General features: G+C 31.9%; 1 protein-coding gene across 1 annotated transcript in view; it reads right to left on the bottom strand.

Annotated features, from left to right (window-relative positions):
• The window catches only part of LOC108558678 (LIM/homeobox protein Lhx9-like), a gene marked incomplete in the record, with an annotated part of 19,844 nt that overhangs the window by 4,329 nt on the left and 171 nt on the right, over nucleotides 1-15,344 (bottom strand). The window contains 3 exon segments of the mRNA XM_017915665.1: nucleotides 3,145-3,353; nucleotides 3,441-3,614; nucleotides 9,957-10,221. Of these exon segments, the coding sequence (XP_017771154.1) occupies nucleotides 3,145-3,353; nucleotides 3,441-3,614; nucleotides 9,957-10,207 (634 nt within the window).

The following is a 15,344-nucleotide window of genomic DNA, read 5'->3' as shown; positions in this document are numbered from 1 at the left end:
TGTTGTTCCCGTCTTCGTTACTTGCATGCTTACGTGTGTGATGCATGTGATGATGCCATGCATCGAGCGAGAGGAGGAGAGATAGAAGAGATTGTGTGTATGTGTGTATGAGAGAGGGTTTTGTGGAATGTGCGGCCATGGATGGCATCGGAGGACCAATTGGCTACCGTATTCGGGTTATCCAATCCCCGATCTCTGGATACTTTTCATCTGTCAACGGTGTCTGAACTCGGCCACCCACGGTCACGGCGAAACCAATAAATAAGCCACCGATAGTTGCGTTCGATTTGGGTAACTCGTTTTCAGGGAATGAAATAAAAGCCCACCGAAGGAAGAAGGACCGAATCCGAACGGCAGAAGACGCGACGACGACTCTCTTCTCTGCGCCAGCTTTCTTCCCTCTTCCATTCCACCATCCAGCAGCTCCTTTAATTCTCATTCTTCTCCTCATTCGCGTCCCCAACTACTCGACAGGGACGTAACCAGCTTCACTCACAATTCCACTACAACATCTTCAATTCTATTTAAACCTATCAATCAATAAGAAAACTTAAACTTTTAACTATTCCTTTAACAAATCTCTTATTTACAAGTATAGAAACATTAATATTCTTTCAACAATCTTTCAAGCACGTCCAATGTACCAATAAATTTATAGGTAACAAGAGAAACATCAATGTTCTTGCATATAAACATTTAAAGAACATCAGAAATAGCAAAAATCATCATTTTTTGTTTCTATTTGGGTGTTGATTAACTCTGATTACGACCCTGCAGTTGTATATTTATTCGATTCGATCCGCAGGTAGCACACACGAAGGCGCAGGAGAGGACAACTTCCTCTCCGCTCTCTTGCGCAACTCTCCGTCTTTCTCTTTGGTTAATTGGGTCCATCTCGATGGTCGTCGTTTCCAAGAAAGATCCGCTTCCTCCGGGCTCTTCCTCCGATATATCGGAATACATCGAAGAGCGGAGAGTAGAAAAAAAAGTGGAGTGCACTCACACCAGGTAAATAATTTTCACGCCTCGCCGCCGACGATGCCGGGCCGGACGACTCGGTGTGGTGTTCGTTCGTTCGCTCGCTCTCTGGGATCACTCACCAACGAAGAAATTCCCTTGTAAACATTGTAATCTCACGCTATTACTTTGCATAATTATCTTGCATCTTTTTACACCGTATCATACACATAACTCTGCCATTAATTGCGTTCCCATTTATTAAACCAACTAACAGATCATAAAGCCTGAGTGCTTGCGCGTCTAGACTGCAGATCGCAATCTTTGTCACACACACACATACATATCTATACGTATACACACATGCAATATATATGTGTGTGTGTGCAAGCCCAAACTGCGCTCAAACTCGATCAATTCTCCCAAGACTAATCACGATGTAGTGGAAAATCGAAGCACAAAACCAATTATCATTCAATAAGAATCAAAGCTCTTAAAACACATTTTTTGCTTACAAACATTCACAATGATTTTCTTAATTATATTTATGAAAAATTAATTAGTAACTAACCCAAACTAAGTTCAATAGTTTTGTAGTCATGTAGTTTTAATTTAATCTTGGTTAGTGACAAGAAACAAACAGACATGTACTTAATTAGATTTAGAGTTTTGATTAATCATTTAATTTAAGTTCTTGTTTAGTTTAGTTATGTTATTGTAGACATGTAATACTAAATATAAATAATCTTAATTAAATGAAAACCAGAATAATTATACAATTAGATTTGTACTTAAGATTTTTTGGTTTTTGAAATAATGAATTTATATATAAACCAAATTTTGATCATTCACAGGTTTTTTTACTTCGCTATTAATATGTAGACTAAAATAATTAGAAATAAAAATGTTTCAATAAAATTAACAAGTAATATTTTCTTAAGATTATTGTAAAATAAGAGGAATAATATCAAAATTAACATGCAAATACTGAAACAATGATAATTAGAATTTATAGAAACTGTAAATCAAATTTTTTTATAAATTTTAGGATATGTACTTTTGCAATCTATATTTATTTATAAATTTCTGCGAAAAAAAACAAAAAAAAGTCCCCAATCTCGTCCGATATTACCAAAAACTACTCCAAGCATAATCTAAATGTAAAGAATGCACTCGAGATAAGCAATCATCTAATATTATGTTGTTTATTTCCAAAATAGTCCAAACTTCATGTATATGAATCAACAAATTAATTGCATATTTTATTCATAATAATCAATGTTTTTGATAATAAATGTAATTTATAAATAAAATAATAATAATTACATACAAAAATTGTAATTTTAAACATATTAATTTCTTTATGTATGTTTTGAATCTTACGATTTTATAGGATTTATTGATGTAAGATTTGTCAAAGTAAACTCACTATTAATTTTGCAGTTTACAATATTTGCTTAGTTTTAATGCAAAAAATCATATTCATCAACCAATACAATACAGTTTTAATCTCGAGATAAAGTAAAATTACCTAAATTATCTTTATTTAATTATTGCACGTAATATTCCAAACTCCAAATGCATATTCAATAATATTTTGATTTTAATCTATAAATATTATTTAATTAATTCTATTTCATTAAGTATTTTTTTCAAAATTTTCTTCTTTTCGATTTAAGTAATTCGAAATGTTTTAAGATTAAATCATTGAATCAAGTATATAAATGTAAGTTGATTTGTGGATTTATGAGGGACGAGGATTTAAGGTTTTTAAACGTTTACATTTTTTTTTACTGCGGTAATAAAAATGTTGGGCTGTGAAAAGATCTGATAGCGAAATCCGTTGATGTACTTGTCAAAAGTTCGGGAATGTCTGGCGATTAATTGCTCCTTGGATTGAGAGTCAACGGGAGTCGAGTAACAGATCATAAAGTGTGCGTCTAGACTGGTGCAGTAAGTCCGGTGCGATGCACACAGTTCAGTCAGTGTCTTGAGGGCGAGGTGGAAGAGGAGGAAGAAGATAGTGATCTTGTCACATCGAGTTCGCTGTTTTCAGATAAGAAGGGAGTAAAGGAAAGGTCGTAAGAGATGGTGTTTGCTGTAAAGGGCGAACGAAGAACATAATGGTTCTGCGATGGCGAAAGATTAGAAAGAGAGGTGGTCGTCTAGATTGAGAGATCTTTTTACCTAGAGTGGACTGGGCCATCCTCATGGTGACTGGCAGTTCGCCGCAGGGTGGGTCGTTCTCGGCGCCTAACTTCCTCTTCCTCGGTCTGCCCTTGTGGTGTTGCGGCGGTGTCGTCGGATAGTAGGCACCGGGGGAATCGCTGCTCCTGTACACCATGTCCATGGGATCGCCGCTCGGATCGCAAAAGTCCAGCAACTCGTAATGCGGTCTAAACACGCACAACAACAACAAAAAAAATTCTAATTATAACAAAACCGTGGGAAGATTATTTCGAAGGAGCAGAAGATATGTTTACCTGCAGTAGACTAGTCCCTCTCGCATCCCGAAATGATCGCCCTTCGACAGCGGAATCCCGCACGAGCTGCACGAGAAGCAATGAAGATGGTACACCAGGTCTCTTGCTCTCATCACCAGCTCATTTGCTGAGATCCCCGCGTGACATCTGCCGCATCTCGAGACCGCGAACATCCTGCAACATCAATAATCAAAATCAAATCAAATTTCATTTCATATGCTCAACTACAATTCATGTTACGTAACGAAAATTAAGAAACCGATGTATCGATTAGAAATTCAATTACCACCGATTTCGAAACGCTAATTGATAAAACTAACAACCTTTAAATAATCGATTGATTTCATTTAATCGTCGCACGCCTTTGAAAACATTTTTATTTCTTGTAATTAAATTAATTAATTTGCCAGATTCTCGTTTTTACATAAAGAATTTTCTAAAATTTACATAGAAATATAAGATTTTAACAATATATTAGTTGAACTAATGAAGAAAATGATTATAATTTTATTTTTTTTTAAAGATAAACATTTCACTATAAATTAACAGCAACACTTTTTATTGGAATATTTCAATATTAAAATTACAATTTTTTCAGAAATTTTAAACAATAATATTATAATAATTTTAGTAAAAATTAATGTAACAAGTTACAGATTATAATTTTAGTCATACTAAAGAAAATATTAAAAAAAAACCCTAATTTATAAATTTTCTTTTTTTTTTCTCAGTGGGTCAATTCTAGATTATTTCTATTTGATTATTATTATAATTCATTTTTATATGCAAAATGTTGCAATTATTGTAGATGTAAGTTTTTCAATCTTGAAAATAGTTTAATTATTATATGAAAATGAAATTTATTGATTTATAAACGCATTTTTTTTACAATTATTGTTAAGTTTCATTATTATTTGTAAATGCAAAATAATTTGAATTGATGATGTTTTATCTAAAGTAAACATCTTCGTTTTTTTCAATATCTTGGTAATCTTGGTTCAAATTCTAGTTTTCTTTATAAATTTCAGATTTTGTTAATCGTAATTTTTTTAGAGGATTTTCATCAGGATTCATAATCTACCATAAAATAATTATTTATTCTTTAATTTTCAAGAAATAACAACAAATTTAGATAAATGTTTAAACTATTAAAAACTTTTCTTTAAGAATTATCTATAACAAAGCTATATATATATAGATATAAAGCCGCAATGTCAGTTAGCTTATAAATAATTAGTATCTGTAAGTGTTGAAATGGAGACAATTCTAGATTATTTCTATGTTGGATATCTTTTGATGATCATTATAATTCATTTTTATATGCAAAATGTTGATATAAGTTTGGCAATGCAAAATAATTTGAATTGATGATGTTTTATCTAACGCATAGATGTTCTAGATTTGGATATCTTTGATTAATAATAAAAAAATCAATATCTTGGTAATCCTGGTTCAAATTCTAGTTTTCGTTATAAAATGATAGAATAAATCTTAAATCAAGTTGTTTTAATAAATCAAAATCAGTAGAAAATTTGCATACAGATGCGAAAGTAAGAATTATGTAACCGATTAGCATGTATAAAAATTGTGATTAATGTATGTAAAAAGGATGATGTGAATTTTGAGGTGGAAGCAGGTTCGCAGTGAAACTGCAGAATCGGCGAGGTCTGCCGGTATCGATTGAATATTATTATTATTTCAATATACATGGACTGCACTGACTGACTGGCACGCAGCAAATATCGGACACATTTTCACCTTCGCCATCATCATCATCATCATTACGGCAATACATCATTATTGTTATTATTTCCTCGATGGTAATTTGCATAGCGGTGGCGGCGGCGGCCGCCGGCACACGCAGATTGATGAATTCATTAAAGCAAGGTGAGGAGCACAAGAAGGAAACAACAACAACGACAGCAGCAGCAGCAGCAATAGCGACAACGAGAAGAGAGCGAAATGAACGAAGATGGGAAGAAGTAAATTGAAAGAAAAGAACAAAAAGTACACATACTCGAGAGAAAGACGAACGTAATTACTTGTTAAATTATATGCAATTTGCGGGCATCCGCCAAATTGCTCTATCCCCCCATGCCATAACCGATTGCCCAAGAAATAAATTGATTCTCGTACGCGCATTTAAATATTCACGTAACCGCTCGTGTTTATCTTCACTCGGACGTCCGAAACGATTGACGGACATCCGATACGCGCATTAATTGGGGAGGGCGGTTTTTATGTTTTGATAACACAGCCACGTCGATGTTGTTGTTGTTGTTGAAAAGGTATATTTGCGGCCGCCCCCTCGTTACCATCGATGTTTTGTTGTTTCGTTATTCTGTTGTTGTTGATGTTGCATAACACGCCGCCCCCGGAGTGTTAAACGTCAGCGGCACATTGTGCGTTACACGCGGGCTTTGTGGAAAATTTCCACGCTCACCTTTCATAATAATAGTTACAATAATAACAAAAAAAATAAGAAGAATTCAGCGCACCGTTAATTGCAATTTCCGCGCCGCACCGGAAAATCGGAAAATGTCACGGGCATTAAACACGCAGGTTTTTTGTTTGCTGTTGTGTTTACAGCAAATTCGGTTATTTGTTTGTCGTTGTTAAATATTACAAGCGTTTCGGTGCGAGTTTATAGTTCTCGCTTCAACTAGACTCTAGTTACTAGAGTATTATAAAATTTTGCATTTAAATAGACTACACGCATTCAGTTTTTGTTAATCGTAATGTTTTTTTAAAGGATTTTCATCAGAATTCGTAATTTTCGTATTTTTATATTAAATAAAATTTTCAAGAATTAACATCAAATTTATATAAAATGCAATTATTAAAGTATAAAATTTTGCATTTAAATAGACTACACGTATTCAGTTTTTGTTAATCGTAATTTTTTTAAAGGATTTTCATCAGAATTCGTAATTTTGAATTTAAAATTTAAATTTTCAAGAATTAACATCAAATTTATATAAAATGCTATTATTAAAGTATAAAATTTTGCATTTAAATAGACTACACGCATTCAGTTTTTGTTAATCGTAATTTTTTTAAAGGATTTTCATTAGAATTCGTAATTTTCGTATTTTTTTATATTAAATAAAATTTTTAAATTTTCAAGAATTAACATCAAATTTATATAAATGCAATTATTAAAGTAAATAAATACATTTTGAAAAATAATTATAAGTTTGCTATTATTTGATATCAAAATTAAAGAAAGTNNNAAAATGTTGAATAACATAAATGAAATTGATTGATGCAAAAAGTAACGATCTGTAAAATGAAATAAGTCAATATTGATAATGTTATTAATCAATTGGATTATTATGGCAGTGATAAAATTGATGAATCAATTGAAAACCGTTGACGGTTGTTGAACTTGCGAGATTGATGGGTTCTGTTCCTCATCTAGCGTTTAACTCCTTTCGCATCTTTCATACGCACGTCTTCTGTTCGTCTTTTTTCAGTTTTGTCTGTTAATCTTAATGTGGATCTATAGGCGTATGCATATACTCGATGAAGGAGAAGAAAAAAAAAGAAGGATGAAGAGATAGAATTAAATAAATTGAAAGGAGCAAAACCGCGTACGGCCGTGTTCATGCCATGTGACAATTAGTAAATGGAAATGAATGGGTTTTAATTAAGACCGGCCTCACCACGAATGGGGCCGTATCAAATTGATGAATGATGATCGTCATCATCGTCGTCGAAGAAGAAGGAGAGTTTCAGATGATCATCTCTCGAGAGAAAGAGAAAGAGAGTAATGAAGACGGCGCGTTTTGCGGCTAATGCCTGAAGGACGCGGAGGGATGGTAAGATCATCACGGGTGGATGGGATGATGGATGGTGAGGACCGTCGGAGCCAACAGGTTTACATGCTCGATGGATACATCATAATTTGTATTTCCGCTGTTATGACACATGCAGATAAGTTATTTTAATAGTGACAAACGCTATCGGACGACGGCGATCGATACACGCGCACTCTTCGATATTCATCCTCTTCGGGATCTTGACGTTACTTTATTATTTTTTCGTTTCGTTTCTTCTTTTCTCTGTTCTCGAAACCGTACCTGTCAGATGGTCGCCGCCGATAGCATTATTATTCGAAACCCCGAAAATTACTATCAACACTCGAACAAGGGGGGGAAATCATCATTTAATGCTTCGAGAGAGTTCACCGCTTAAGTGACAATTTAATTGTGCACGAAATCCCAGAGAACGTCTACGACAACATCAACAACAACAACAACAAATAAACACACGCCTCGTCTCGCTCGTTACTCATAAACTCCTTTTGTAACGAAAGATTATTACAGATAATAACAATCCGCGCGGACGAATCCGAACTTTAATTGGGGGAAAGGGACAAGAAAAATAAAAAACATCGTGATGCAATATAAACGTTTGTTTTGCTGAATGAAACGACGCAACGATTTCATTCATTCCATTTCTTCTCGCGTTAGCAGATGAAAATTCCTCCATTTTTGGAAAAGTCATAATTAATTAGCCGACTCTTTAGACGGCGACTCAAAATTAATTGCGAGCCCGTTTCGGCGATGTAAATTGCGCGCGTTTCACCGCTCCGTCGCAATTACACCTCATTTGAAACCTCGTTTTCTAATTCGATTGCCGATTCTATCTTAGCTCCTATATTTGTTGCTTTATTTTTTCTCTCTCTATTCACTTCTTCTACAAATCTCTTACGCAATACGTCCGCTCGATACATCACTAGAACTCATTCAATCTTCATAAACAACTTTGTTGCAAAGTTCTATCAATTTATAACTTAAAATTAAATATTTATTATTTACTTAAGACTCAACAACTCAAGTAAAAATTTTGTTAATTTTTCAGAAATGTTCACATTCTTCATCCAATTAGAACGTAATAATAAAGTAACTATATTTACTCATTTATGTTATTCAACATTTTCTCAACACTTTCTTTAATCTAACCATTTCAACACTTACAGATACGAATTAAGATTTCATTAAAAAAAAAAAGTATATTTTCATTGAAATTAAGATAATTTTGATAGCAAATAATAGCAAACTTATAATTATTTTTCAAAATGTATTTATTTACTTTAATAATTGCATTTTATATAAATTTGATGTTAATTCTTGAATTTTAAAATTTTATTTAATATAAATTGCGCGCGTTTCACCGCTCCGTCGCAATTAACTATTTAAACTCGTTAATTCTTGAAAATTTTAAAATTTTATTTAATATAAATTGCGCGCGTTTCACCGCTCCGTCGCAATTACACCTCATTTGAAACCTCGTTTTCTAATTCGATTGCCGATTCTATCTTAGCTCCTATATTTGTTGCTTTATTTTTTCTCTCTCTATTCACTTCTTCTACAAATCTCTTACGCAATACGTCCGCTCGATACATCACATTCAATCTTCATAAACAACTTTGTTGCAAAGTTTTATCAATTTATAACTAAAATTGAATATTTAAATTTTGTTAATTTTCAGAAATGTTCAATTTTTTCATAAATTAGAACGCAATAATAAAGTAACTAGATTAGTTTGTAAGTAAAATTATTTAAAAATCAATTTACAACTTACATTTAGTAAAATATAAATATTTATTGTTTCACTAATTAAACTTGAAACAATAACTTAATAATAAGTAATTAGATGTGTTACATGATATGTAAAAAATGTAATAACAAAAAAAAAACAAGAATTCCCCGCATAAGATTTAGCATACGGTTGTAGCGTGCATCTGTTGAAAAAGGGGACTTTGCATATTTGATTCGGTTTTAGTAAGACGATGCGAGAACCTGCGTAATAAACGTAGCGCAAGCAGTAGAAAACTAAGAATAAATGCATAGGTTATGAAGGAGACGGAATTAGATTCCGTCGCATTTTCTCTTTTATTTGTCTTCTTCCATCATAGTCTTCGTCTTTTTTGATTCGTCCTCGACAAAGCGAAGATACCTGCACAGATTATTGTGCAAATGCGGCCTAGATAGTCAACACACACATAATTCAAAATTAATTGGGGTGCTCTGGGAGAGAATCTCGTGAAGTTCTTCTGAAACTTTCGTGTTTTTATTTATTTTTCTTGTTGTTGTTGTTCTTGTAGTTTTTTCTCTTTATTTTCTGAATGTGTTTGAATGCGAGTGGCGGTGTGATGCAATCGAAAATGATTTCGGTGAATAAATCTTCGGTGAGGTTGTTGTTAAAGAGGTGGAGGAGGTGGATGTGGTGGAGAGGCCCTTAATCCGCCGTGTAAAGTAATAAATACAAAATTCCGCTGTTCGCTTGGGAATTTTAATGAATCAATAGAAGAATGTTTCCTCATTATATATCGGGATAGGTGAATGAAGAGAAGAAAGAGAGATCCCTTTTTCTCCTCTCCTCGCCTCCAATTTAAATATGTATCTCTAGGAATTCACGAAATAGCGAGCGCTTCCTAATTGGGTTATACTACAAGCTTTTCTACTTTTTTCTCTATGCTGTTGTTGTTGTTGTTTTTTCGTTGCTCACCTGTAGTAGTCCTCCTTGCAGTAGATGTTTCCGTCGCGCGCGAAGCAGGTGAGCTCCGAGTCTAAGGGCAGGTTGCATTCGCAGCATTTGAGGCAGTGTGCATGCCACTGTCTGTCCACCGCCAGAAGGTAGAATCTGTCGTGGATGCGACCTCCGCAGCCTCCGCATGTTGCCGCCTCCACGCTGGAACCGCCGACGCTCGAGCACGGGGACGAACCTCCCCTTTCGATTAATTCACGATCCTTCAGCATCTCTCAAGATTTAGCTAAAAAAAACAAAAAAAAATAAATTAACAAATCGAATTATACAAGATACATAGTTTCAATTAAAAGACAACATTGTTATATAATTAATAGAATAAAAAGCTCAAAACAATAAATTAGTAGATTAAATTAACTAAAAATAAGTTTAAAGACAACAATCTTATAATGATAATAAAAGTTAATATAATTCAACATATAATTCGCTTCAAATAACCACGAACAACTTTCAACATATTTTAAGTAGGAACTATAAAAGCTTTGATAATAGACGAACACTTATTGGTGTACAAGAAGTTGCATACAATGAATCTTAATCCCTTAAATCTCTTTAACAAACAACCCTCCAATTTTGATTTTAAAACTATTTGAAATAATTATTATTTTATACATAGTAATAAATGCAATTCATTCATTTAGTAATAAATCCAAAAAAAAAACGTAAATTTTACTACAAGTCGAACTTATTTCTAATTTGACTTGTTTTAGAAACGCATAATCAAAAGTTAATAATCATTACAGAATATACTAAATAATATATTGATTAAAATTTACATTTCATAATTTTCGCAAAGTTAAGTAGAAAATTCTAAATTTATTTATTTATTCACTAAAATTGTATTTATATTTATATACAAATTCTTTAATAATTGTTTAAATTCGAAAATTAGAAATATTATTTTGTAAGTTTTAATTCCAAAATTTATTTCTACAAGTTTTCTTTTACTTTTAGTTCAATTTTTCATTAGAAATCTAAATTCGACTCTTAATTATCATTGTATAAAAAGACTAGTAATAAATGCAATTCATTCATTTAGTAATAAATCCAAAAAAAAAAAAACGTGAATTTTACTACAAGTCGAAATTATTTTTAATTTGACTTGTTTTAGAAACACATGTTTCTTATGTACTAAAAAAAGTTAATAATCATTACAGAATATACTAACTTACTTTACTACTATACTACTTTATTTGAATATAATCAATAAATACGTTTCATAATTTTCGCAAACTTAAGTAGAAAATTCTAAATTGATTTATTTATTCACTAAAATTGTATTTATATTTATATACAAATTCTTTAATAATTGTTTAAATTCGAAAATTAGAAATTTGAAAAAAAATTTTGTAAGTTTTAATTCCAAAATTTATTTTTAACTTTTAGTTCAATTTTTCATTAGAAATCTAAATTCGACTCTTAATTATCATTGTATAAAACGTTAATTTTTTTTCCATTATAAATATAAATTTCATAATTAATTGCTTTTAAATGCAATAATGAATTAATTTTAGTTTGAAATTTGAAAATTGCTTATTTCGAGATGATCATTAACGCTTTTTTTTTCTCCCCGTCCAAGTAATTTGTAAATATCGTTGATTCGTTCGAACTAATTGAATACGGAGAATTTCCGTAAGGAAAGCTGATCGAAAAATAATTAACGGGGAGAGAAAAAAATAAATTAAATGAAAAAAAAAACACAACAACAACATATGTAGACTCATGCGTAATTAACACCAATTAGTGGGAGTTACGCGACGTGCGCTTTGAGAGAAGTCGAGATTTTTATAATTTACACGCTCGTATTGGCGCCTATTAATTATTTTAATGGAGGCCTAATGATTCATTAAAAATTAGACTGACGCAGGAAGAAGATATTGAAGAGAAGAGAAAAAGAATTGGATGTGAATTCTCTATAAATACAAGATCGGACGAAATCTGTGCAGATTCATTCGATACAGCAGCATCGGAAAACAGTCAGTTTACAATTCCGCAATTAACGTCTTCCGCTAATTGCGGCAATTAACATTGAGCAAAACGGGATCGATTTATCGGGTCTTCGTGGACCCATTCGTCTTGCACACAAATTTCTTCGCTTTTCGCTGCTGTATCTTGTTACTACCACGACCTTATCCTATTCCACATCTACTACGCACTTTCCTCTTCTACCAACGTTTTCCCATCATCTCATCCACCAACTCTTTCCACTTTATTTCTTTTACCATTTCTTTTATTCTCTTTTTACCCAGTCCCGCTGCTTCTTTGGTCGGCTGCTTTTTTACTCTTCGTTCTTTCTGCAGCAGCAGTAGCAGCAGCAATTCGCTGCTTTTCCCAAGAAGCAGATGTCCGTCGATGCAAAAGGCAAGCACACCAACAATTTCTGTTCTACGCTGTAATTAACTCTTTCTTTACATGCTCATACTTATTGCCTCCATACGGAACGGGAATACCAAAATCGAAAGTCGAATCGATCAATCCATTTTGCCCCCTCTAATTAGTGGAAACCGTCTTGCAGCGAATTGCTGCTGCACGTAGCCAAAGCCATCATCATCTCCGACTTCCATAACACCGAAGAATCGTTAACAAACACACAGAAATAAACAACAACCCTTAGACAATTATCACGTAGCATGACGATCTAATCTACGGAGATCGCACAATAATTAGTAAACATTATGGTTTCGGAGGCGATCATTGTTTATTTTAATTCAAATTTCTAAACTGTGTTTTTATTCAAATTCATCGAATTAATAAAAAGCGATTAACATAAAATGCACATAAAAAAAACGTTTCGCTACTGTTACACATTGCCCTCTCGATTTACTCTAATTTAAAAAATAATTGGAGCTACCAAGGTTTCCCAAAATTTAAATGCAAATTGCCTTCTAGATTCTTTCCTGTAATTTTTTTCTTGTTGTTGTTTATAAAGAAACAAAAACTAAACATAATAATGTATGCGTCATCCCCTCATTGATTTATTAAAAATATATAGATAAAAACAATAATTATTTAATTAATCATAATTTGATTAATTGAAAAATACTTATCGACAAGTTTCATTACGTTTTTTTTTTGTAGGCAACTTTCTTATCATCCGACTAATTACATTTGATAAGCGATTGCTTGATTGTAACAAATCATACGATGAAAGTAAACTTTAATTATTTTGATTAAACTAAATAAATTTCACAATTTAATTTTAATTTACAAAAATTCTTACAATAAGACGAACAAAATGATTACGAATTATTTTATTGAAAACAACCTTAGATTAAGATATTTTTTGACTTGAAACAATTTTATTTTTAATTGAACTTTTAGATTTTGTAGTTTTACTAAACAAATATTATATTTATAAATTTACCTTTGTTTTAATTGTACAAAAATTGTAATGTTATCATCAGGTATTATCAAGCATTATATATTTATTATAGGCAATTCCATTATCATTTGTGTCATTGAAAATTATAATTATCATTACTTGTGAATAGGGTTGCCAAATTTTATAATAAAAAAATATTTTTTTGTGTTATTGAAATATTTTCAATTATTTATTAAAATTTATTAAATTAAACATCTTTTATATTTAAAATGATTATAATTAATATGTTTTATTATCAATTTTAATTTTCCGTGCTTTGTTTATTTGTATATATTACATAAAAGATAACACAAAATACGGTATTGTTATATGCAACTGAATGTACACGTTATCATGAACATATCATTCATTATATAAACGTGCCGTTAAAGTTACAGATTTCTCGCAAAGACTGGCAACTGCAACTAGACCTAATTAGTGAATTAGAAACGCGGAATCGACGTCTACAACCCATAATTAACACGTTTCCTTCTAGCAAAACGAATATTGCAAATTGCCACCATCAAACTTGTCTAGAAACATATATAATTTTTTTTCACTTCTCCAACAGTTGTTGCTTATCCTTCAATTTGGCGCAAATATTCAAAACTTCCATTAATTAATTACGCATCCGCAGCTATATAATTATATCAAGTCACGGGGCTAAATTTGGATTTCAAAATTAGACTTTTTATTTTCGGTGCCGCTTAATTAAGTTTTATTTCCTCGCCGAAAGAGCACCGCAACAACAAAGACCTGTTAACAGCTAATTACATGCTCGGAATCAGAGGATTCGACTATTTTTAAAAACAGAAAAATAATTTAGATATCGTCGCATTCGAGCGATTCTTTTCAATCTATTTTATATTTTAGCTTTGAAAAATTAATAAAATTTTCATACAATCATTTTTAATCCAAGAAATAATAATTAAACAAACTTTTAGATAAATTATTTTTGTTTCTTTTTTCAATTAAAATAATAAGAATAAATCTAGATTTCAATATAGATTTATAAATTGTGAAAAATCTATACATTTTGTATTTGTATATTCAATTAAACTATTAAGAATAAATTGAGATTTGCAATGTGAAAAAAAGTACTGTATTTTTATAGTTAAAATGTATTTCAATTAACCAATCAAAGAGTTTCGTTTTTTTTTCGTCGTAAGTTTTAATTGATATTAGATCAATGAAAATACCGAAAAACCAGTAGCAACGAATGAAAATAGTTGAAGATGAATCCAGTTATTTTCGTCGGCCTGACAATTCCACAAAACCATATTCCCGAACGGAATGCCAATAAAAATCCGATGCAACGTTGATAACTAATTGATGACGTTCGTTAATTCACGCACTAATTCAGGAAGTCCGTGAATCCATAGACGAGTTTCCAGAATAAACGTTTCAATACGTTAATTACATTTTTCTAATAGATAGAGCAACAAATTCCCTTTCGTAAATTAATGACTGTTGATGACAGTTTATAAATGACAACTGATAAATAATGACAGTTACATAAGTTATTTTATAGATGAACTATGATGTTTAGGTGCACTTGTAAATTAATGCTAATTATGAGTTTTTGTGTATTGATTTATTTTTGCGCGAGTAAATAAATGATTTATGTAATGCAAATAACGTTGTTCGCTAATGAATGCGTAGTGATTTAAATTTTGTTTGTTTTTGTTGCTTGGTAACCGAAAATTTGTTATCTGTCAAATTGTGTTTTTGTGTGAATTGCAGTGAATTGTGTGAAGTGCAGCAATTTGTCTTGTTGAGTCTGAATGGTAGATGAACGATGACAGTTGGGTACGGTGGAAATTAGGTAGTTACACGGATCACAATGGGTAATTGTGAAGAAGGGCGCTTCGCATTGTCGAATTATGAATAAATTTTCCGGGGTTCCGGCGATTGCGGTGAAACTATTTATTTGGATGATCTGGAGCTCAGCGTGCCGTGACTAAATTATGCACCCTTCGTTTGTTTTT

Source organism: Nicrophorus vespilloides, unplaced genomic scaffold, assembly GCF_001412225.1.
Source record: "Nicrophorus vespilloides isolate i.1.1-1 unplaced genomic scaffold, Nicve_v1.0, whole genome shotgun sequence".
Classification (NCBI taxonomy): domain Eukaryota; kingdom Metazoa; phylum Arthropoda; class Insecta; order Coleoptera; family Silphidae; genus Nicrophorus; species Nicrophorus vespilloides.
This window is presented reverse-complemented; position numbering and strand designations above follow the sequence as displayed.